We start from the raw sequence: 22,030 nt of genomic DNA, 5'->3' as shown, positions 1-22,030 counted from the left end.
GACAGAATCCCTGTGCAGAGAGCCAGGTCTGTACAAATCTGTGAACCCCCTTCCCTATTTGGACTTCCTGGAGGCCCTGTTACCTCCCAGTTGTGGGGATTGAGCCAGCTGTCAGTCAATCTGGGGCTCTGGCCCAAGGCACCAGTCAGAGGGACACATGGGCCTGGGTGTGCCATCCTGAACAAGCCTCTCTTGGCATGGGAACAGTCTCCAGAGGAAGAAGGTTGCTGTTGTAAAGGTCACACAAGAGCCAGAGACCACAGCTGCCACACGGCTGGGTGGTGAACCTCGGCCACAGCATAGTGAGATTCCAGATAGACAGGAGCCAGGGGTCAGTAGGCTGTGCCTGGGCTAGCAAGGGGAGGCCCTGGCTTGCTGAGTGAGGGCGGGACACTCACCTTGCCATTGCGGTTGTGCACCCTGAAGGCCATGCTTGGGGACATAAGCAGGAGCAGTGACTCTTGCTCTGAGAGCTTCTTCTTCAGCCTCTCGATAGCCTTGCTGCCCTTGTTTGCTCTCTGTGGGGAGGAGCCACACAATCACGTTTCCATTCCGGGGGCCCCATGTTACGTGTTCCAGCCTGGCCTGGTCCCACTGTCCCCAGCGCCTCCCTCAGCCTGCTTGGCTTGTGGTGTAGTAGGCCAGCAGGGGGGTGAGGGCTGAGGAGACCCCTGTCCTGCTGAGCCCACCTCAGCTGGGCATCACTGAGCCGGGGACCCACTCTGTCTGTGGCCAACACATGGTGCCTGCTCCGGCCAGCCCAACCCTACACTTGAACGCCTGGTCACAACCAGGGGCCGACCTGGAGTGATCCAGAACACCTGGAGAGGCTGCTCCCCTGGGACTCCCGCCATTGGGGCGGCCGAACAGCTCCCCCACTCCACAGGTTGGATGGTGGGCTCGCAGGGGTTCCCGCAGGCTCCAGATTTGGGGAGTGGGTCAGACACTTGTGCAGCACTCAAGCTACAGAGCCCAGCCTTGCTCCTTTCCAGGTGGCCTCACCTTCTCTCTCTGGATGTCATTCTTGATCTGGGATATCTTGATCTTCATGGCATCCAGCTCCTCATCCAGCACCAGGGGGATGTTGGGAGCCGCCTCCGACTCATCTACCATCTGGAAGCTGAGATCCGTGAGCGGGATGTACCATTTGCAGTCATATTGCTGGGTTTTGCTGAATGAGGAAACTGCACGTTAACATACTGCTTTCCTTTACTAATGTCATGGTTTTCAAGAGCCAGGAGACCCCAAGTTTGGGGCTTGTGCAGTTTACATGAACTTAAACCTAGCTTGTGGTCCATGCAGCAAGCTGGCATAAAGCTACAGGCAGACACTGGTGACCCAGCCGGGGTGACCCCTGAGAATAGGGAATCTGCGTATGTGACTTAGGCCTGGTCTACCTTATCCTGGGCTGATGGTGGTGGCTCACTGCCTCCCTTACACGGGAGCACACTGGGGCATCCACTGACAGAAACCCCCAGAACTGTAGAGTTTGAGGGGCTACAGATCCACCAGGAGTAATCCCTTCCCTTGACAGAAGGGGAAACTGAGGCTCTCTTTGGAGGTGACTGACTTGAATCTGCTCAGAACAGGGGAGAGAGCCTAGCTCTGGTCTTTCCCAATATGACTTTCTTTCTCCCATTCCAGCTGGTGCAACCTGGGTGGTGTGAATCCTGGGAGGAGGGGTGTGTGTGTGGTAGGGGAGCATCTGCAGCCTAGGATGGAAACAATTTAGAGGCTCTCACCAGGTCTGGGGAGACAAAGTACAGCGATGGCCTAGTGGTACCAGACCCGCTCTGCCAGCCTGCACTAGACCCTGCAGCACCCTGTCCTGTCACTTACTCTTCCTGGGTCATGACATGACAGTTGTCCAATAGTACCTTGTCAGGTAGGCTCTTCCGTTTTGCTTTTAAATGTTTATTTTTGAGAGAGAGAAAGAGACTTGAGCATGGGCAGGGGAGAGACAGAGAGAGAGGGAGACAAAGAATCTGAAGCAGGTTCCAGGCTCTGAGCTGTCAGCACAGAGCCCATGGGGGCTCAAACCCATAAACACTGAGATCATGACCTGAGCCAAAGTTGGACACTTAACCAACTGAGCCACCCAGGCACCCCGATCTCCCTTTTTCTATAGGAGGCAACAAGCTGTTCACTGATCTTGACCTAGACCGTCTCCAGTTTGTTAATGATGACCTTTAACACTGAGCCTGGCATCATGGCCAGTAAGAAACAATGTAACTTAAAGAATATACCTTGGCCACATACTTACTGAACTCTTTAGGCTCATGTCACAAGAAAAAACAAAAACTAGATGTCTTCCATCCGTTAAACCCAACCTGTCCCCCAAGCTCCAAGACCCTCCCCTCCTGGCAGGATGGGCATCCTGTGGTCACTCACCCTCCACTCTGCTTCTTGAGCTTGGTGCAGAGGAGCAGGTCGGTGAATAGGAAGACGTGGCGCAGCTTGCGGGCCCCCTCCACCAGCTCCACCATGAAGCTGTCCTTTAGCAGCTGCCGGTTCTATGGGGGGACGCGGGGGCGGGGGGCGGTGAGGGCTCGAGTTAGGGCAGTGGGCCAGCAGCGGGGCAGGCCTTAACACCCTCAGCCTCCTACTTTCAGACCCACTCTTCAGTGCTCCCTCTGTCTCAGTGAACACACATACTATGCTTTCCTCTTTGTTCAGCAAAGTTTCTTGGGTGCTTGGCCTGCAGAGGAGGGTGAGTGGATAGAGTACAGCCATTGGCTTAGAGGCTGGGGAAGGGGAACGCTACAGTTACGTCGATGGCAGGGAAAATGATGACAGGAAAAACCCCTGGGCAGGGTGGTCCATGACTCTCCAGGACAACAACTGGAGACCCAGAATGGGCAAGAGGCCAGCCGTGAGAAGGACTTTCTCATAGAGAGACCACCATAGCACAGGCCCATGGCTAGAAGCTTGGTGCTCTAGGCATGGATGAGGCAGCCTGGTGAGTGGGGGGGAGGTGGGCCCAGCACACTTCAAGAAGGCAGCCCCAATGGTCATGGTAGAGGCTGGTCTTAGTTCTTTTTTTTTTAAAGTTTATTTATTTTGAGAGAGATAGAAGGTACGAGTGGGGGAGGAGCAGGGAGAGAAGATAGCAAGAATCCCAAGCAGGCTCAGTGCTGCCAGCATGGAGCCCGATGTGGGGCCTGAACTCATGAACCATGAGATCATGACCTGAACTGAAGTCGGACACTTAAGTGGCAGAGCCATCCAGGCACCTCTGGGCTTAATTCAAGAGAAGCAGGAAGCTGAGTAGGGGGCCCACAGACAGACTCCTTGCTCTAGTCTTCCTAAGGTCAGTGCCCCCTGACAGGCAGAAGCCCACATAGGATGCCTGGATACCTGCAGCTTGAGTTGGAGGTGACCTTCCCAGGGCCCGCTGGACCCAGACTGAGCAGGGTATGGGAGGCACTAGCCTGCCAGCAAGCTACACGCCTCTGCACCCGGGTGCTTCATCTGAAAGGCCAGAACACTCCCACTGGCTCACACGCCTCCAGGGGTAGCTGAATGCCACACCAAGGTAGGACGAGAGGCTGACGTGGTGAGCCTTTCCTGTCCCCATGCACATTCCAGGTATGCTGTGATCCCCACAACACCCTGTGAGCAGGTCCTTTAGGCCCATTTCACAGGTGAGAAATGGAAGCCTCAGACAGGCCTACTACCTGTCCCAGGCAGCACAGAGAGTGAGCAAGCGGCAATGCTCACAGCAGTCTCTGTCCTTGGGAACTCACAAGCCCAGGTGAGAGACCAGGTGCTTACAGGTGACCCAGACAGCTTGGCTTCAGGGAGCGGCCCCCAGAAAGGGTGACTCCCCAGTTCTCACTGTGCTGGCTGGGGAAGGGTCTGGAGGACCAGGTATGTACACAAGAGTGGGCAAAGGCCCATAGCATCTCCCCAGCGAGATGAAGCTTCAGCCCCCCCCCCCCCCCCCCCCGCACCGTGCTCTCGGCAGGCTCACACCTGGCTCTGCTGTCACCTGCAGCCTCAGCATCATCTCATGGAGCCTCTGCCTCCCTGAGCTCTCCCATACTCTCCACGAGAGCTGGAGCCAGCAGGGCTGCCCAGAAGCAGGTATAGCCTGGGCTGGGCCCCAACACTCTCAGGTGCAAAGGCCACAAGCCACTGTCACATTCAGCTTGGCTCACAATGGCCAGCTGGGTCCTGGCTACAGAGAGTGAATTATTTAAATGGGACACCATAAATGGAAGGGCTGGAAGGCTGCTGTGTGCCAAGGCCATGACTCACCCTATGCCCGCCTCCCATGGACAGACAGCCCACCTGACAGTGACACCCACAGGAAGCAAGAAAGTGTGTGCACCTGGAGAAATGTCTACACAGAGCTGGAGACCCTGGGGCAAACCTGACTGCTGGGTCCTCATCGGGGAGCAGGTCTGAGATGAGTCCTGAGACCCTGAAGTTCTAGAGAAATAAATGGGGAGAAGAACCCTCAGCAGGGACAGGGCAGAGAGTCTTCCAGCCCAGGAGGCAGGGACCAAGGGACCTTCAGTGAGGGAACATGGATCCTTTCTCCATCCAAAGGGGCTGAGCTTCTGGCCATCACCAGCAGAGGGCCCCCTACATCCAGCTCAGAAGTAGACTCCTTCCCTCTGCCAACAGGTCAGAAAAGCCCAGATCCCAGCTGTGACCACCCTCTCTCCCTGCAAAGTCCTGCTGCTCACACATTCGATTGAAGTGTCACATTCATCCTCCACAAGACCCCTGTGTGTCACCCTGGTGCTTGTGGCAGCCCATACACCAGCTTTGCTGTGTTGAGAGGACATACGGCTGACTGTGGGGAGCACGCAGGGCCCCGGGGGCTCAGACTGCAGCCCTGGGAGGCTCTGATGGGCTGACCCTGTTTTGACACTGACAGTCAAACTCTTGCCTGTGCAAACCCTCATCTTTCTATGAGAAGCCCCAAAGCCGAGGGTGCCCTGACTCCTAGCCAGCCCACTACCCCCGAAGCATCCCAGTCGAAGCCCTGCTCTGTGACACAGTGTCTCCAAGGGCCGTCCAGAGCATGTGACTCATGCATGTCACCTGCCAGACCCTTGCAGCGTGGGTGGTGAAGAGCAGTGGCTATCTTCAGAGTAAGGCTCATTCACTACGAGTTATCCCTGTCACGTCACAGTTGCCCTCTCTCCCGGGGAGGCACAGGGCCTTGCTTCTGAACCCCAGCCCACCCTGAGGTCTTGCAGTATACCCGAACAAAATACCCAGGAAATGGACAGAAGGGGTTCCCAGCCCCAAGAAAACAGGCCCCCAACTATGATGCTGGCAGATACACAAAGGGAGCCTGGACCCCGGCAGAGAGGCCAGAGTTAGGGAACAGGAGGGCAGCAGGTGATGGAGAGGGGGCAGTGCATCACACTGTCTCTATCCATATTTCCCCAGGCCCAGGGGTGTACCTGAGGCAGACTCTTAGAGCTGGTGGTCCCATCCTGATGCACGGTCTACAACCCTGACCCCCGGTAGACGCCACCTTCTTGACCATGGAGGTCAGTCAGCCTGGGCCTGGGGCCAGGCCTGCTCAAAGCCCAGCTCCACGCCATATGCTAAGGAAGGATCCCTGCTGCTGAAACAGGCCCATGAAGGAACAGCAACAAATCCCCATCGGCACCCACACCATTTCAGGTAAGAGAGAGGCCAAGGGTAGATGATCGTGGAGAACAGAAACAAAAGGAAGGATGGAGAAGCTATTAAGTCCAGCAGCGAGTTTGTGAGGGGCTGCTCGGCTCTTTGATTGAGGCATCGGAGAAGTTGCTGGACCCTGCGGCCATCACTTGAATCTCTTTTCAGAACCTTGGCTCCTGCAGGGACACACTGTCAGCCACATGAGATCAGTGTAGAGCTGGGAGGCCTGTGCCTGCCCAGGGGACAGCCTTCCCAGAAGCGCTCATGAGCCCTGTCCCCAAGGCCCTCAGAACCAGTACAGCTTCTAGTCTGGTCCACCTGTCAGGTCCTCCAGGGAACACAGGCAGGGCCACAGCCTGGGCTGCACCTGGATCACAACTCCATGGCACTGTGGGTTGTGGTCTAAAGACGGCGTGAAGTCAGGTGTCTGGGAAAGACTGTCCCTCTGACTCCGCATCTCATGCAGAGCAACCCCCCGGGTAGAGTTGTAAGGAGAGAGCTGGAACCCACTGGACCCCAGGACAGGGTAGCACCATGCTTCTCGACGTCTGAGGGACAATGACTCAGAAGAGCCAGCTTTCTGGGGCCACAGGAGTATGTGTGAAAGAGAACCCATGTGTCTCTGTGTCTCTCTGTCTGCGTCCCCATGTCCCTCTGCACCTATGTGTCCCCCATATATATCTCTGTGTGTGTTTGTGTTCCTGTGGATATGGCAGTGTGTGTCCCCTCATGTGCATGTCTTTGTGCATACTCTGGGGCACAGCAGTGATGGCAGGAGGGAAGGCACTTCCCTTGGGGAGTCCCTCTACCTCTACATCACAGGGAACACCTGCTTGAAGGGACACCACTGCCTCCTTGAAAAATGAACATCACCCCCCAGGGAGCGAGGCGTCTGGAGCCGCTGTGAACCTTCACTGCCTGTGGCCCACCCTTCTCTCTTCTCTCTGCAGGGATAACGCCACCACTTCAGTTCTCTGGGCCTCAGTTTCCTTAAACATAAGAAGGGATGCAAATACCTGCCTGGCGCCAGTTTTTAGGGGATTAAAGGAGCCCCACAGGGGGCTCCTGGTTACCATAAGCTAAGTCCTCTATGAGTACAGGCCTTGTGTTGAGAGATACCCTGTCACTGGGCCTCCCACACTTCATGATGACTGAGCGGGTAGGTACCATCACTCCCATTTCTACAGACAAGGAAACTGAGGCCAGTGAGGTTACATCATGTGTCCGCAGCCTTCTGAGGAGGGGTGCCTCCAGCTGTCATCTGGGGAACACTGGCCCCCACCCCCAGACAGAGCCCATCCAGGGAAGACCCATTTGGAAGACGTGGGTTGTTACAGACTGATGTTTATGCCTACCCCAAAATTCTGATGCTCTCACCCCTAATGTGATGGTTCCTGGAATAAGGGCTTTTGGAGGTGATTAGGTTTAGGTGAGCTCGTGAAGGTGGAAGCCCATGATGGGACTGGTGCCCTTGTAAGAAAAGGAAGGCAGAGAACTCTCCATGTGCATGCTGTGAAGAAAAGCCATATGGGTACACAATGAGAGGGGAGCTGTCTCCAGGCCAGGAAGTAGGCTCTCACCAGACCTTAAGCATCCTGGCACCTTGACCTTGGGACTCCCAGCCACTAGAACTGTGAGAAATGAATGCCTGTTGTTTAAGCCTCTGGTTGATGGCATTTTGTCATAGCAGCTGAGCAGACTCAGACACACAAAGAAGCCAGAGCCTAAGGCTCCATGGAGCGGGTACTGGAAGTTTCTTCAGGTACAGACACTAGAGGCTAGTGATAAACGAGTGGGGCCTTGCCAGGTGAGACCAAGAAGGGTGGCAAGGAGGGCACAGGTGGGGGTGGAGAGAAGGAAGATGGCCAAGGAAAGAACCAACAAGACATCAGTTGCTGGCTGAGGATGCCCGGCCTGGCTCCAAGCACTGGCCAGATTTAGCATGTTTGGCCCTGGAGGAGGTCACCGGCCTGAACCCCCATTCCCATGCCCCCAGAGCAAGGCCTGAACCTGGGGATAGCTGGCTGCATGCCAGTGGCTCAGCTGCCACTGCCCGTGAGAGGAGCCCTCGCTGTGGGGTAACTCAGTGGGATGTGTAGGTTCAACACGTAGAACAAGCGTCCCCAGAATAACACACCCGCAGCCGAGTGTGTGCTGAGGGTCCTGCCTGACCCTCCTGCCCTCACGCCTGCTCTAGGGCTCTCAGCACCTCCCTGCAGAACACACCTCCACTGCCTGGTCCCTGAGAAAGCTTCTTGTTTCCCAGGCCCTGGAGAAACACATCATAAGACAACTGATTGCGGAGGATGAAATCAGAGCATGACGCAGCCTGGAAAGGACAGGAAACTGCTGGGTGGAGGGCGGGGTGAGCATGCTGCTCACCTGGGAAGCACGGTGCTGATTCACAGCAGTAACGTTCACTGTGCACGTGCAGGTCCTGGGCCCTGTGCAGAGAGCACTTGATAAAACCTCTCCCCTCCCTTGGCAGGACTGTCCCAGGCCTCAGGTTCCAGCTCCTCCATTTCTTGGGGAAGGAAAAGCTCAGAGAGCTAAGTAACATGCCCAAGTTCCTACAAGAATCTAAACCTGGGCCTGGACAGGTTCAGAATCCAAGCTCCATTTGCAAATATTTATGACAGCTTGAGAAAAGTGCTCTAGACACGGAGCACTGGCTTTGCCCTTATGGGGCTCCTACATTGTGGACATCCTTTGAAACTGGACAGCACATGGTCTAGGCTCACCCCCATCCCACAGCTGAGCAAGCTGATGCTCAGAGGTGAGTGGTGCTGCTGAGGTCACATGCCATGTCTAATGGTGCTGGGAACCCCAAGCCCTATGCTGTCTTCACGGCCCCATCCCCTTTCCACAGCAGCCTTTGCCAACTCTGTCAAGAGGGTCTGGAGTCTCCAATCCTTTAATCCTCAAGCAAGAGGCCTCCCTTCTGCTCTGCCTGAGCCTCACCACCTCTCAGCCTCAGCTACACTCGTGACATTTCCTCAGTCACTCAGGCTCCTATTCGGCCTGCCCATCTGCCTTCTTCCATGAGGGGCATCTGGGAACTTGGGTAGAGAATGGCTCCAAGCAGCTGGCTGTTGGGGAACAAAAGACCCACCCAGGAGCATCCTGTTTGAGTCCCAGCCTGAGTTGGGGATGCCGGGCTGCACAGGGTGCAGCACTAAGAACAGACAGGCAGCCACACAGGGAAAATCACTTGGCAGTGTTAGGTTGATTCAGCTAAATGAATGAGCACTCACCCACTAGCCCACAGGACCCAGGCCTAGGAAGAAAAGTGCCAGCAGGATCCTTTGGTCCTGAATGGTTCCTGGGAGCCTGAGAAGGGTATTCTCCTGGGAAATGTTTGCTGCTCACAGCCCCTAGGGTGCCAGGGCCCCGATGCAGGCTGGTGAGAGCATGTACCAGCCACAGTTCAGTGTCCAGGAGACACCTGTAATGCTGTCCAAAGTCACTCTTCCTCAAAGAACACAGCCTTGGAGCTAGGGGGACTGGTTGAAAAGGATGATGAGATTATAGAAGCCATAGCGGGGGCCAGGGCTGTTGGCTCTGCTCAGGGCTCCCACTGGGGCAGCTTAGCAATTCGCTGACTTCCTGGGCTGAGCAGGTAGAGACAGGCAGGGGACCAGCAGTGACTGCGAGAATACCTCCAAACACCCAAGCCAATGGAGGCACCTTTCCTCTCCCTAGAAAACTGCTGAGAGCTAGAAACAGAGCCCCTAGCCGCCCCCCCCCCCAAACATGCTCCCAGCAGGAGAAGCAGGGGATGGGGGTCCACTCAATGTGGAAGGCTCTTGGAGCATGCCGAACCAAAGGGGCATATCCTCCTCCTTGTGACTACCTGTGTCCAGGTAGCTCTTCATACATGGACCAGAGGACGGGTGGACATTAGTTCAAAGGAGTGTTAGGGGAGTGTGGGAGGTGGCGATCATAAATCATAACACACCTGTGGTGCACAGAGGTGCCAGGGCACACCTGGCCTCACATCCTGGGTTATCCACTTAGTGGCTGTGTGACTGTGGGCAAGTCATTCAACTTTTCTGAGCTGTAGTGTCCTCACCTGGAAAATACCCTCTGACCTCAAAGAGTCATCAAGAGAACTTAGAAGTCCACTTCTTCTCTTCTTTTGGAAACTTGATATTCAATGTCATATATCAAATTAAGAGACAGGAACACAGGTAAAACAATAGGTATTTCCAAATCTCAGGTTCTCCCCAGCTACAAGTTCTAAAAGGAAGTAGCCTGCAGCTCCCACCCCTCCCGGGACCTGCAGATTCTTTCCTGTCTGGTGACGTAGAGGGTGCTCCCCCCTCATCTACTACATGGATAAACGCCCATGTTGGGAAATCATCACCAACTGCTTTTAGACAGCCCCTCAGAGGTCATGAGATCCTTTCTGCCCCACAACAACCCCACGGAGGGGCCGCAGGCCGAGTCACTGTCCTCAGAGAGTATGGACATGCCGCAAAGAAACAGGGACTTCCCCAATCAATACCACTGTAAGTAGTGGGCAGGACTAAACCCAGGTTGGGAGACTGCCCTTACAGGATCCTTTTCTTTAAGCTTTAAACTATTTTTTCTATCAAAGAACTATAACCAAATAGGGATACGTCAAATAATAGTATTTTAGAAAGAATAACAAGTTTTCTCCGTTTATTTCTTATTCCCAATTATACTTCGTAGTTAGTCTTTTAACTCTTCTACCTTATTTAATTCTGGTGATTTTATAATTTTTTATAATTGTGGAAGGTATGCTTGACTTTTTGACTTGTTTTTTAAATTAGTCAAGTTGCACGTTGATTCCTTGAGAAGAAAAATTAGGACTCACCACACACGAAACCATCCTCACCCCCCTCTCCTCTTCATGTCTGATGCTTATGCAAACAGCATCCTTTCTACCCCACTGGGGACTGTAAGCTGGGTTGGGCAGCCTGAGAGGACACACTGAGGAGGACACTCAGGCTGCAGTCAGTTCAGGGTTTCAATGCCTGACTGGTGAGTGATGTCGCTCCAGGAATGGTGGGGATGGGGAGCATGAGTGTGGACATCAGTCCGTCATACTGGGCTGGCCACCACCTCCCTTACCAGGCCCGGGAGGGAGAGAAGGTTCGTGCGAGTCAGACTCAGATGTTTCAGAAGGCATTTGCCTCTCTCCCCTCTTGCAGTTGAGGTACTCAACTGATCCCTCCCACTGAGCAAGTATCATCAAGGCCAACAGGACCAGACGCTGGCGGGGAGAGGGTAGGTGTAGCTAAAAGCCCCTGTGCTCATGAAGCGCCCAGCCCCTGCACACGTCCTGTCTGGTGGCTTTCAGACCCTGATCATGGGTCAGCACGAAGGAAGCCCGTGGTAACAGATATGGGAACAAGGGTGGGGCTGCCAACTCCCAGGTAACATCTGACTTTCCTCACTTCCCTAGGGCAGCTGCCTCCACGAATCTGAAGAGCAAGAAGGGATTTCTCTCCAGGGATCCTGAACGGCAGGATAGGGGCACCGAGGTCACATTCAGCACCATATGAAAAGCTGAGAGGAAAAAGGACTCGCACATTTGCTTCCCAGGAGGACAGCGCTCTCATAAAAAAAGTTGGCAAAGGAGAAAGAGCAGGTGCCCTAAAAGCTGGGCACAAATGCACTCAGTGTAAGCAGTCTGGGCAGAAGCAAATCCCATACCCAGTTAGGGAGGCCACAGCTTGGCACTCCTTTGGTCCCTGAACTTGGGGCAGGGGTGAACCAGGAACAGGGCCTTGTTGTTGCTCTAGGAAATGAGATTTGAACCCCCAGGTTCTGGCCATTGGACAGCTGGATATGCAGGTCCTGGGAGGTGCTAGGGACCCACTCCTGCCTTCCATGAGCTCAGAGACTGCTTCTGTGCTGGCTGCCAGAGCTCTTTCCATAAACCGTGCCCCTTTGGGTGCCCAGGCCCAGCAAGGTGGGCCTGTGTTCCCATCCTGCTGTAAAAAGGAGGAACAGGCCCGGAGAAGAAAAGCAAGCATAGTTCACGCCACATGGTAGGTGAGTTCACGACGATGCTGGCATTGGATCTCTGTGACAGCCTGGCTCCAGATTCTGGTCAAGCACAGAGGGTGGACTGGAGGGGACACCGCTCTCCTCCTTGGCCCTTCCAGGCTCAGGTCCACCAGGTAAAATCCCACCAAGTCCCTCACTCACGGTCAAGCCTGATGAGATTCTGGGCATGTGGGAGCTTTCTGCTCAGCAGTGATGTATCACTTCCCAAAGAGGAGCAGGAAAGACAGATCTGAGAGTGGTCTGCCCACCGGCCCAGGCAGGAGGAAAAGAAACCCTGATGTGGGAAGGTCAGGCCTCAGTGCCGAGCACCCAGCACATGAACTGAAGGAAGAAGCGGCTCTCAGTGACAACTACAGTCAGGTTCGCTGCCAGCCATGTCCTGCCTGGGTCACATGGTTCCTGTCCCTGCACAAGACCCGAGAGGCAGGTCAGCTTCCCTCGCTGTGGTGCTACTTCTGACAACAGATGCTCATGCTTGTGTGGGCCGCCAGCCTCCCGATTTATACAACTCTGCTCTCTCACTAAGCGCTGCGCCCCAAGGACGGCACCTGCCCCACACCTCACTGGGCCCCTCCCAGATGGGTCAGAGGCCACCAGGGCGAGCTGTGTCCATGCATTCTTAATCCCTCTGTTCTATGCCCTCTTATCAATGATGTGCAGGGAGATAAAGAGCAGGGGTCACTGTCAGGAAGGGAGGGAGGGAGGGTGGAGGAGGAAGGAGGATCCTCTTAGCTGAAGACAGGTCAGGCCCATTAACTACATGTACCTCCCTTTCCTTTTCCTTTTAAATCCTTAAATCTGATCATACGGGTTTCCCATGCTAACTGCAAGTTGTGTTACACCATTTGACTTTTACCAAAGATTTTCACTTCTACAAATGGTAATAGCTTCTTCATTTCAATTTAGAAAAGTTTACTTATTTATTTTGAGATAGAGAGAGAACATAAGTAGGGGAGAGAGAGAGAGAGAGAGAGGGAGGGAGGGAGTCCTGTCAGCACAGAGCCCGATGTAGGGCTCAAACCCGTAACTGTGAGATCATGACTTGAGCCAAAATCAAGAGTCGGATGCTCAACCAGCTGAGCCCCCCAGGAGCCCCAGTTTACAAAAGATTTCATAGGAACACTCTACCTTTGGATAGCAGGGAAAACCTGGAACTGTTTTTAATGAAAGAACACTCAGAAGGAACCATGTAGTTCCAGGCAGACCCCTTCTCACCAGTCTCCTCAGACCCTAAGCTGACAAGGGTGTGAGGAAAACAAAGGGTGCCCTGGATACAGCCTGCCATGAAGGAAACAGAGGTGGCCAAGTGAGGCGCGCAGCCCTGTACCTCCACCCTGACGCCCCGCACACGGGATTGGGTTTTACCCTGCCAGCGTCAAAGACCCTAAGAGGTTAACACATTTCCTGTGTTAGGCTGAACGGCAGGCACAGTCTGCCAAGGATGAGAAAGGTGCCCTGAATCCCCCTTGCCCAGTGGGGCAAGCTAGCAAACCCAGACCATCCCCAGCCCTGCTCACCTCTCCCTTCTTCACAGTCATGGACTGGCGGCGGGGCGTGATCTCCTCATTGATGCTGGACAAGAAGTTCTGTGAGATACGCAGGGCATCCTGCAGCAGAGGGTGGTCGGGGTGGCTGGAGGGAGTGTGCTTCAGCAAGTCCTGTGTCGGGCGAAGAGAGGACTCAAATCAGAGAGTGCAGCCCAGGACCCACCACAGTGTGCAAACTGTAGACACACATTGGGCAGACCCAGGGCCACCAGCTTGACAAGCGTCACCACCACTTCTAGATAGGCTGGGGCTCTGCGGGCAGCGCTTGCACGAGCACCACCTCACAAGCAGGTCCTAAACCTAGATGGTGCTCCCACAAGCCCATGTTGTGTGCACGCTGCCATTACAAGGGTTTCCACTCTCAGGGCCTAGGGCAGGGTTTCTCCAACTTCAGCCCCGATGACATTCTGGGCTGGATCATACCTTGTGGTGGGGGCTGTCCTGTGCACTGTAGGACGTCAGCCCCCCATCCCTGGCCTCTACCCACTAGATGCTAGCTAGCATGCCTCTTCCTTTGCAGCTGTGACAAGCAACAATGTCTCCAGCATGCCCCTAGGGGGCAGAATCGGTCTCCTCTAGGACCACTTGTCTGTGCAAGCTCAAGACTGAAAAAAAAGCACTTGGCCTTCCCGGCTCCTCCCTCTTTAGGAAAGAGACTAAACCTCTCTAAGATAAAAACAGAGAGAGAGGCAAACCATAAGAGACTCTCAAATACAGAGCACAAACTAAGAGTTGCTGGAGGGGAGATTAGCAGGAGGATGGGCTAAATGGGTGACAGGCACTAAACTAAGAGGAGCACTTGTTGGGATGAGCACTGGGTGTTATGTGTAAGTGATGAATCACTGAATTCTTCTTCTGAAACCATTACTACAGTATATGTCAACTAACTTGGATTTAAATAAAATTAAAAAAAAAACCAAAAAAGAATTGAGATGGCAATGCTGACTCCTTCTCTACTAGGAATGCGTAAAATCTGTGCTTGAGGTCAACAGCTCCCTGGTTCAGAGAGACAAACTCCCCTTGGCTCTCAAATCCCCCATGGAGAGAACCCCCTTGCACAGGTGAAAACAAGTCCGGAGGAAGGTTCTGGTATCAGGGATCCCAGAACCCCCACACCTGGGAGCCCCAGGGTGGCTCTGGTTTCTACCTGCCAGGATGCTCAGCTCAGCTCAGCAAGGGGACAGAATAAAGGCCACCTGCCCAGTGGGCTGAAGTAGGACCAGCTCTTTGGGCTGAAGCAGGACATAATCTCCACCATGTCATATTAAGGGGGAAGAAAGGCAAAGAGCGGAATGATATGTATAACACGATGCCTTCTGTGTAATTAAAAGAAAAAATGTTCACGTATGTTGGCATGTGCATAAAAGAATCCTTGTGGTGGCGGCTCCTTTGTCAGGAGGGGCAGGAAAAGAAATGGACACTTCACACATTTCTGTGACTTGGCTGTAAATTAAAAAAAATAATGCACGTACAACTTGCTCTAAACATAAATGAATAAGGCCACCTGAGCAATCGGATTAGGGGCCATTTTTGTTTCCCTCATTGTCTTCAGGACCAGCCCCACTGAGGTGTGCCCTCTCCATGCTCCTTCTCCCCAGGTTGTGGGGCAGTGGTCATCCTCCCAGGCCTGGAAGGCACCTGCTGTCTGTTTCCCCACCCCGTCTACCTTGGAGGCTTGGTTCATGCACAGGGACCAGGAGGCCCCTCCTGCGTGGGACAGGACACTCCCTCGCTGCACCTCCTCCTACGAGAGTACCCAGGACAGCTCAAGAATCTGCTTTCTTTCCCCCTGTGAGCCCCTCATTTCTGCATCTTCAGTAAAGGGGTGTGGCAGGAAAAGGGGGAATGGCTGGGCAGCACTGAAAACATCAGTGTCAGTCCCAGAATGACAGAAGCCAAGAACCCCAGGATGAGAAGGTCCCGTGTGGAGTGACTCACATGCAGGACCAGCGTGCTGCGCGTCACCCGGTCCACAGGCTTGTAGAGCAGGGCTGCAGAGAGACGGGCAGGGCAGGTGAGAGGCGGCCAGGCATGGAGAAAGCAGCACCAGACCACCCGCCTGCTCACTGTAAGTGCTCCAGCAGGGGGAGCAGCCCGACCTCCACGTCCCCTGGGAACTACCCATCCCCAGTGACAAGGGCAAAGCCCAAGTCCCTAGAAGGCCGGGCACGTGGCTTTGAGGTTTTGGTCCAGAACAGGTTTTGGTCCTTGGCAGCCCCCGCTTCTCCATGATGATGGCGAGCCCAGCCCATCACAGGCGTGAACACTTAGATGTGTTCTAACACACGTCAGGTGCACGTCCTTATGTGAGTCCCATGACTACTCTAAGACACGCATTGTTATCTTCATTTTGCAGATGAGAACCTGAGACTCAGAGCATGGTGAAGGTCTGGTACCGGAGCCTTGTCTGCAGTTCTCTGCAATTATTCATGCTGTCCTAACAACCAGAACTGAGAAGTGACTTATCAGTCCTGATCCTGTTTTCTGCCCAGAGTGAAGGAGGAGGCTGAACACACACACACACAGGCCCCGGGAGCCTGACGACTCTGGCTTTATCCTTGCCTGGCCACTTAAAGACCTGTGTTCCATATGGGTTATTTTCATTCTAAATCTGTTTTGTCATCTGAAAAAAGGAAAACAAAATCCTCCTCACAGGGTTGCTGGGGAGAACACGATGACATTTTCAATGCCCAGCAGTGCCGGATTGGTAGGCGTTTGCAAAACCCTCCCATTCTTCCTGGTTGCTACTGTTGGTGGCAAGCTGGTCCTGTCCACGTCCTTCCACACCCCGCCATAGCCAGTGCCGCTTTTTCCACATCCCTGCTCTCACTACTGGGTCAGGAATAGCAAAGGCGTCAGAAGGTGACCCAACTGAGTGCCATGTTTGCTTTTCCAGCAAGTGCCCTATCCGTTCACAGCAGCTGCCCCCACAGGGAGCACGAGGAGGCCTTGGTACAGAGAACTCACTTTCCAAAGAGTTCTTGGTCGTCTGGTCCTTGGCATCCTTGTTACTTCTGGCTCTCAGGTTCTGCAAAGAGAAAAGCACATTTCACACAGGACAAATGAGGCAGCTTTGATGTGGCAGGCCATTACGTGGTCAGAAACCTTTAGCAAAGAAACTCACCCTTCACTCGCTGCAAAAAATCTTAGTTGCGGCAAGACTTACGGGGCATCCTGGACCACAGCATGAAATACAGGGTGGGCGAAACACGAGGCATGCCCTGATGCTGTGGTTCACCTGGAACCACCGATATTTGGGAACAGAACCTCTCTTACTGTAGGGGCCTGTCCTGTGCACCGCAGGCCACTGAGCAGCACCCCTGGCCTCTATCTATGGGTGCAGCAGCACACCTTCCTCCTCCTGTGACAACCAAAAATCCCCAGGCATTGCTAAGTTGTCTCTTGGGGACAAAGATCACCCCTGGTCAAGAGCTTCTGATATACAGAATCCTATAAAAACAAGGCAAACCGCAGTGCCTCCCTAAAAGCACAGAACTGTTTTCTCATGGAAGTTAAGCAGTGGGCAAGGGGGTTGAGGGGCTGGAGTAGCGGTCACCCTTGGAAATGGCCAGGGCAGCCCCACCACCACCGAGACCCCACTGGACTCCACCTCCTCCCCACCCTCTCCTGACTCTGCAGATGTACAGGCATACTTCGGAGTGCTATGGGAAAGGTTCTGGACCACGGCACCAAGGCGAATATTGCAAACAAGTGAGCTCAGTGAATTTTTGTTTTGTTTTCCAGTACATATAAAAATTATGTTTACAGTACACTGTAGTCTATTAACTGTTCAATAGCATCGTGTCTGTAGACAATGTACATACCTTCATTAAAGAATGCTTTATTGGTGAAGAACGTTAACCATCAACTAAGCTTTCAGCGAATTATAATCAATAATCACAGATCATCATAAGAAATATAATAATGGACATGCTTGAAATAGCGCGAGAATTACCAAAATGTGACACAGTGAGCAAATGCTGTTGGGAAAATAGCACTGACAGATTTGCTCAATAGAGGGATGCCACAAACCTTCAATGTGTAAAAAACACAGGACCTGCAAAGTGCGCTAAAGCAAGGGATGTCCGTCGTTGCTAACAAATAGGTGCTACAATCCCCAGGAGGAGAGCAGAGCTTTTCAGTGGGTAGGTCATGCTTTCACACAACTGCATCCAAGGCATCACTGATTTGGTCCAAGGTACCAAGAGAAGCCAGGACAGAAGACCCCTGGGTCCCTGAAATCATCTCTGGAAAGAAGCTCTGGTTAATCCCACTACTAGGCTATGAACAACAACAGGAGGGGCTCAGACACGGCTCTCTCGACCTCCGGTGCTGCCGTAAACCTCTCACGACTAAAAACGATGTTATTTAAGCTCCCTGGGACCAAACTCCACAATGCTCTTTGGCACCTCTCCTGAGAGTTTAACGCCCCTCACGGTGATTATTCCTCCAAACATCTGCCTCAGCAGTTCCGAAGAGCTGTGGGGGGATGAGGGGGTGTGAGAGCCGAACCTGAGCCTCTGTATAAATCAAGTTCCGTGCTCATGTGGGCCTGGGAGGCAGCCTTCATACCACACGCCCCTGGACAGCACCACGCACACAAGCGTGCAGAGCTCCAGAAAGCCTGTCTCAAGGAAACTTACGAATTTGGCTTAATCTCCCAGTTCTCAAACTTAACTTCACCCAGAGGCCCTTTTCCCAGAAGTCCATTGTGTGTGAGCTGGCGTTCCATGAAACCCAGCTTAGGCAACTCTGGTCTAACTGATGCTGCCCTGGCTCATTTTCAGGACTAGGAGGAGATGAGGGACCACGGCTCCATGGTGACTATCCAGTTCCCATGTCTGAGTTCAGACCCCCAGAGTGAACCTCTACACAGCCTGCTGCTTCTGTTTCCTTTGGTTCCATTTTGCTCTGTCTGGGTGGTTCCAATCTATCCGCGTCTCTTTTACAAATATAGGTGGAGAACCAAAGTGGATGCTGCCTTCAAAGCACAAGCTTCACCGAAGGCCAGCTTTTTGCTGGCCTCAAGATGCTGTCTCCCGCACAGCATCCCTGCCTCAGCTCGAATTCCCACCGGTGCATGGTCAGTGGGACCATGTGACCCTGGGTTGGTGTCCCACCATTGCTTCCTCCCTCCTCTTATAGGAGCCTGTCTGGGTGGACTTGAACTTGGCTCCATTTAACTGGAGACTTTTCTTAAAGGATTAGGCCTCCAATTTACCAAAGTCACTCAGGATTCTATGCCAATGTTGCAGCTGTTGGAGGGCGTGGGGTTCACTAAGTGAATGACCTAAAGAAAGATATGGCCTAAATGACCGGGAGGGACATCTGCAGCCAGCCTGGAACCCTGGGTGCATACAGCCTGTTACCAGCAGCACCAGGCAGGGAGTGGATGGGCCCATAGCCTCTGGAGGAACAGCATGGCAACCATTACCACCAGGAGAGATGATCAGCACTCACAACATGCCACCTCTCATGATAAATTATGGCACAAAGCCCCCAGAACAAAGCCAGGTATGATAGGGTATGACTGTCTCTCAGCAAGGGAGACCTCACTCACTCCCTATTTCTAGTTTCCATTCATCTTTCCTATGCGATTTCTCCTTTGGAGTCTTTCCATCTAGAATCCCTCTTTGGCGGAGGGAAGGCAAGTCAGAGCTCCAAGGAGCTGGAGGCATCGCAAGTGATGACAGGCCCAGAAAGAGGAAATGTCACCCAACTGCACAGGGCAGAAACAGGATGTGGAAGGGTGGGGAAACCCCCCGCTGGGAACCCAGGGAGGAGGTGCTGCAGGTCCTGGTCCAGGAATGGCCACCAGCCCGATAGGCTGATCGTACTCTGTATCTGAGGAGCTCTTTTGAGGCCCCTCATGCTAACACTGGAGGCTTGAGGTTTCAGTCCTCCTGGAGCTCTAGCCTGGAGTTTTGTGCCCACATGGGTCTGGAGGGAGCAGCTATACCAGCCCCACGCGCCTGTGCTAGCTGCTCAGCTTCCCCGGTGAGCAAGGCCACCAGCAGGCTACAGGAGAAATGGAGCACAACACACCTCCCCGCCCGCTCTCTAGTGACCAGGTGCATAGTCGGCTTTGGGACTCTCATGTCCAGACCTCTGCTCATGAAACAGTACTACAGGTACTCCTTACTGCACACAAATCGTACAAGACAGCGTCTGCCTGGGGGACTCGTCAGAGCCCCAGAATTGAGGACCGTGGAGAGGCAGGGAACTCATGGGCTGCTCCTCCTACCTGTTCACAACAGTCTTCCCCACACAAGGCTGACAGAGCCAACCCAGAAACAGAGCTGAGATTTACAGCCAGAACTTGGCTTGGTGCACCCAGTTCTCCTGGGTCATGGTGTACCAAAGACCAGCCCACATCCTACCCGTGGGAGGTGGAGGGGTGCACCTGTCTGAAGAGTGTCACGAGTACCTCAGAGATTTCAGCAAACTGAGCGTTGGCCTGACAGCACTTCTCAGCCGTTTCCATGGCAACTCCGTAGTTATCTACAAAGGCCCGGTACACACCCAGCTGGCTGGCCTGCAGGAAGGAAGGAAGAGAGTGTGGGACAAGTGCAGGATAGGTGCTGCTGCTCCCCATATTTCTGAGAAATGGGCTTCTGTGCACAGTTCTGGAGACACCCCAGGTGCAGCAGGCAGCACGGAGCTGCAGACACCTCGACTCTTCCCTGCTACTGCATCCCACCTGCTTCCCCCCACCCCACGCACTGAGCATGCTCTCTTCTTCCCAAGTGACACTTTGAGAAGTGACTCACTGTCCCAGGCAGGTAACGGTTTCTTTCCGCAGCTGCTTTTACTCCCACCTCACTCATTTCAATAGTGCCACCAGTAATGGCTAAAATTTGAGGCTGTCAGTGAATGCAGACTAGAGTCTACTTAGGTGGCATGGAGTGGCGCCTTTTCATGCTGGCTGCAGGAGACTACAGTGGACAAGGAGGTCAGCCCCCCGGCCCATGGTGGCCACAGTGCTCTGCTCTTGTCTGATCCCTTCAGACACGATAGGAACACACAATCTAGTTGCCCTTGGAGAAGAGGAGTGCCCGCTGTCCAAACATGAGCCCAGCTCAAACCTGGTAAGGGGGTCCAGGTATTACAATCCCCACCTGGTGTGCAGATCTGTTGGCTATCGGCCACCAGGCAAGAGGCATTTTATTTGTCTTGTATCAAACCAAAGGCATTAACAGAGAGTCTCTTCACTTAGCCTTCTGGTCAGTTACTCAACTGAGTGACAGCTTCTTTTTTTTTTTTTTTAAATTTTTTTTAATGTTTTTTAATTTATTTTTGAGAGACAGAGAGAGATAGCGTAAGCAGGGGAAGGTCTGAGAGAGAGGGAGACACAGAATCTGAAGCAGGCGCCAGGCTCTGAGCTAGCTGTCAGCACAGAGCCCGACGCGGGGCTCGAACCCACGAACCGTGAGATCATGACCTGAGCCGAAGCCGGACTCTTAACCGACTGAGCCACCCAGGCGCCCCAGTGAGCGACAGCTTATAAGGGCGTGGGTGTGTATGTGTATCTGTGTGTGTGTGTGTGTGTGTGTGTGTGTGTGTGTGAGCACACATGTGTCATGTGTGCACATGTGGGCCCCAGGTCGCCTTCAGAGGAGGTGAAACCAGCAAAGCCAGGCCTGGGGAGGGTAATGGAGAACTCTGGTGACCCACCAGCCAGGCATTCCCACTGCGGCCAACAAGGAGCTGGAAGCCTAAAGCTTTAGCTGATCCTGATGTTTGTTCTGTGCGGAATCTAAATTTTATTTCTATATGCATTTGCATTTATATTGAATTTTATGTTTCTTCAGATGACAAGCCCAGATGCTGGGTAAGCCAAGTGCCCTTGGCACTGTCTGGTCTCTGGCTCCACTCCCTGTGGGGGTTGCACGGAGGCCCTGCTGGGCCCCTGCTGCACCGATCACCCTGACCACTCACTGCATCCTCAAATACCAATAGGTACGTCAGACCCAGAGCATTTCCTTCTCTCCCTCCGCCACTGGTCACTAAGCAAAGACTTGCATTAGGCCCTGTCACCACAGCCACGAATCACTTGGACACAGCGAGGCCAGTAGCAGGAAAGATACATGATAAATAAATCAACAAACACGTAATACACCAAACAGCTGAGAACAGAGGTTAAGAGCTATGGGGCTGCTTTAGAAAATGTGGTCAGGAGCCCAGAGGGGATGTTACTGTTGAAATGTGTCACTTCAAAATTCCTATGTTGAAACCGTAACCCCCAGCACCTCAGAATGGGACTGTATTTAGAGAGAGGGCATAAGAGGTGATGAGGTTAAAATGAGGTTGTTAGGGTGGATCCTAATCTAGTAGGACTGGTGTTCTTGGAAGAGATAAAGACACAGACCCATAGAGGGACAACTGTAAAGACACAGGGAGAAGGTGACCATCTATAAGCCAAGGAGAGAGCCCTCAGGAGATCAACCCGCTTCCAGAACTGTGAGGTAATCCATTTCTATTGTTCAAGTCATGCAGACTGTGGTGGCCCTAGCAAACTGATACTGGGTCCAGGAGAGGAGAACTCCTCCATTACTTCTCCTTCTCCCTTTCCCCAAGGAGCTCCCATCTTCACGTGACATTTGAGAAGTGCTCAAGCAGTCTAATCTCACATTTTTAGCTAATCCAAAAATAGAGCTATACCAATAATGGGATAAGTAGAGATCACGTGCCACCTGATATGAGGCACCGGGGAGGACATGGCATCACTGCTGTGGTTTGTTTTGTTTCATTTTGACTGGAAGCACAGAACGTGAATCTATTCCTGAGGAAACACC

General features: G+C 53.3%; 1 protein-coding gene across 1 annotated transcript in view; it reads right to left on the bottom strand.

Annotated features, from left to right (window-relative positions):
* Positions 1 to 22,030, bottom strand: part of BCR (BCR activator of RhoGEF and GTPase) — a gene marked incomplete at its 5' end in the record, with an annotated part of 122,526 nt that overhangs the window by 29,014 nt on the left and 71,482 nt on the right. Inside the window, 7 exons of the mRNA XM_029921611.1 lie at positions 399 to 518; positions 1,003 to 1,171; positions 2,392 to 2,513; positions 13,206 to 13,346; positions 15,174 to 15,226; positions 16,203 to 16,263; positions 19,663 to 19,770. Coding sequence (XP_029777471.1) covers positions 399 to 518; positions 1,003 to 1,171; positions 2,392 to 2,513; positions 13,206 to 13,346; positions 15,174 to 15,226; positions 16,203 to 16,263; positions 19,663 to 19,770 — 774 coding nt within the window. The remainder of the gene's footprint in view (positions 1 to 398; positions 519 to 1,002; positions 1,172 to 2,391; positions 2,514 to 13,205; positions 13,347 to 15,173; positions 15,227 to 16,202; positions 16,264 to 19,662; positions 19,771 to 22,030) is intronic.

The sequence above is a fragment of the Suricata suricatta genome, chromosome 14 (genome assembly GCF_006229205.1).
Source record: "Suricata suricatta isolate VVHF042 chromosome 14, meerkat_22Aug2017_6uvM2_HiC, whole genome shotgun sequence".
Lineage (NCBI taxonomy): Eukaryota > Metazoa > Chordata > Mammalia > Carnivora > Herpestidae > Suricata > Suricata suricatta.
This window is presented reverse-complemented; position numbering and strand designations above follow the sequence as displayed.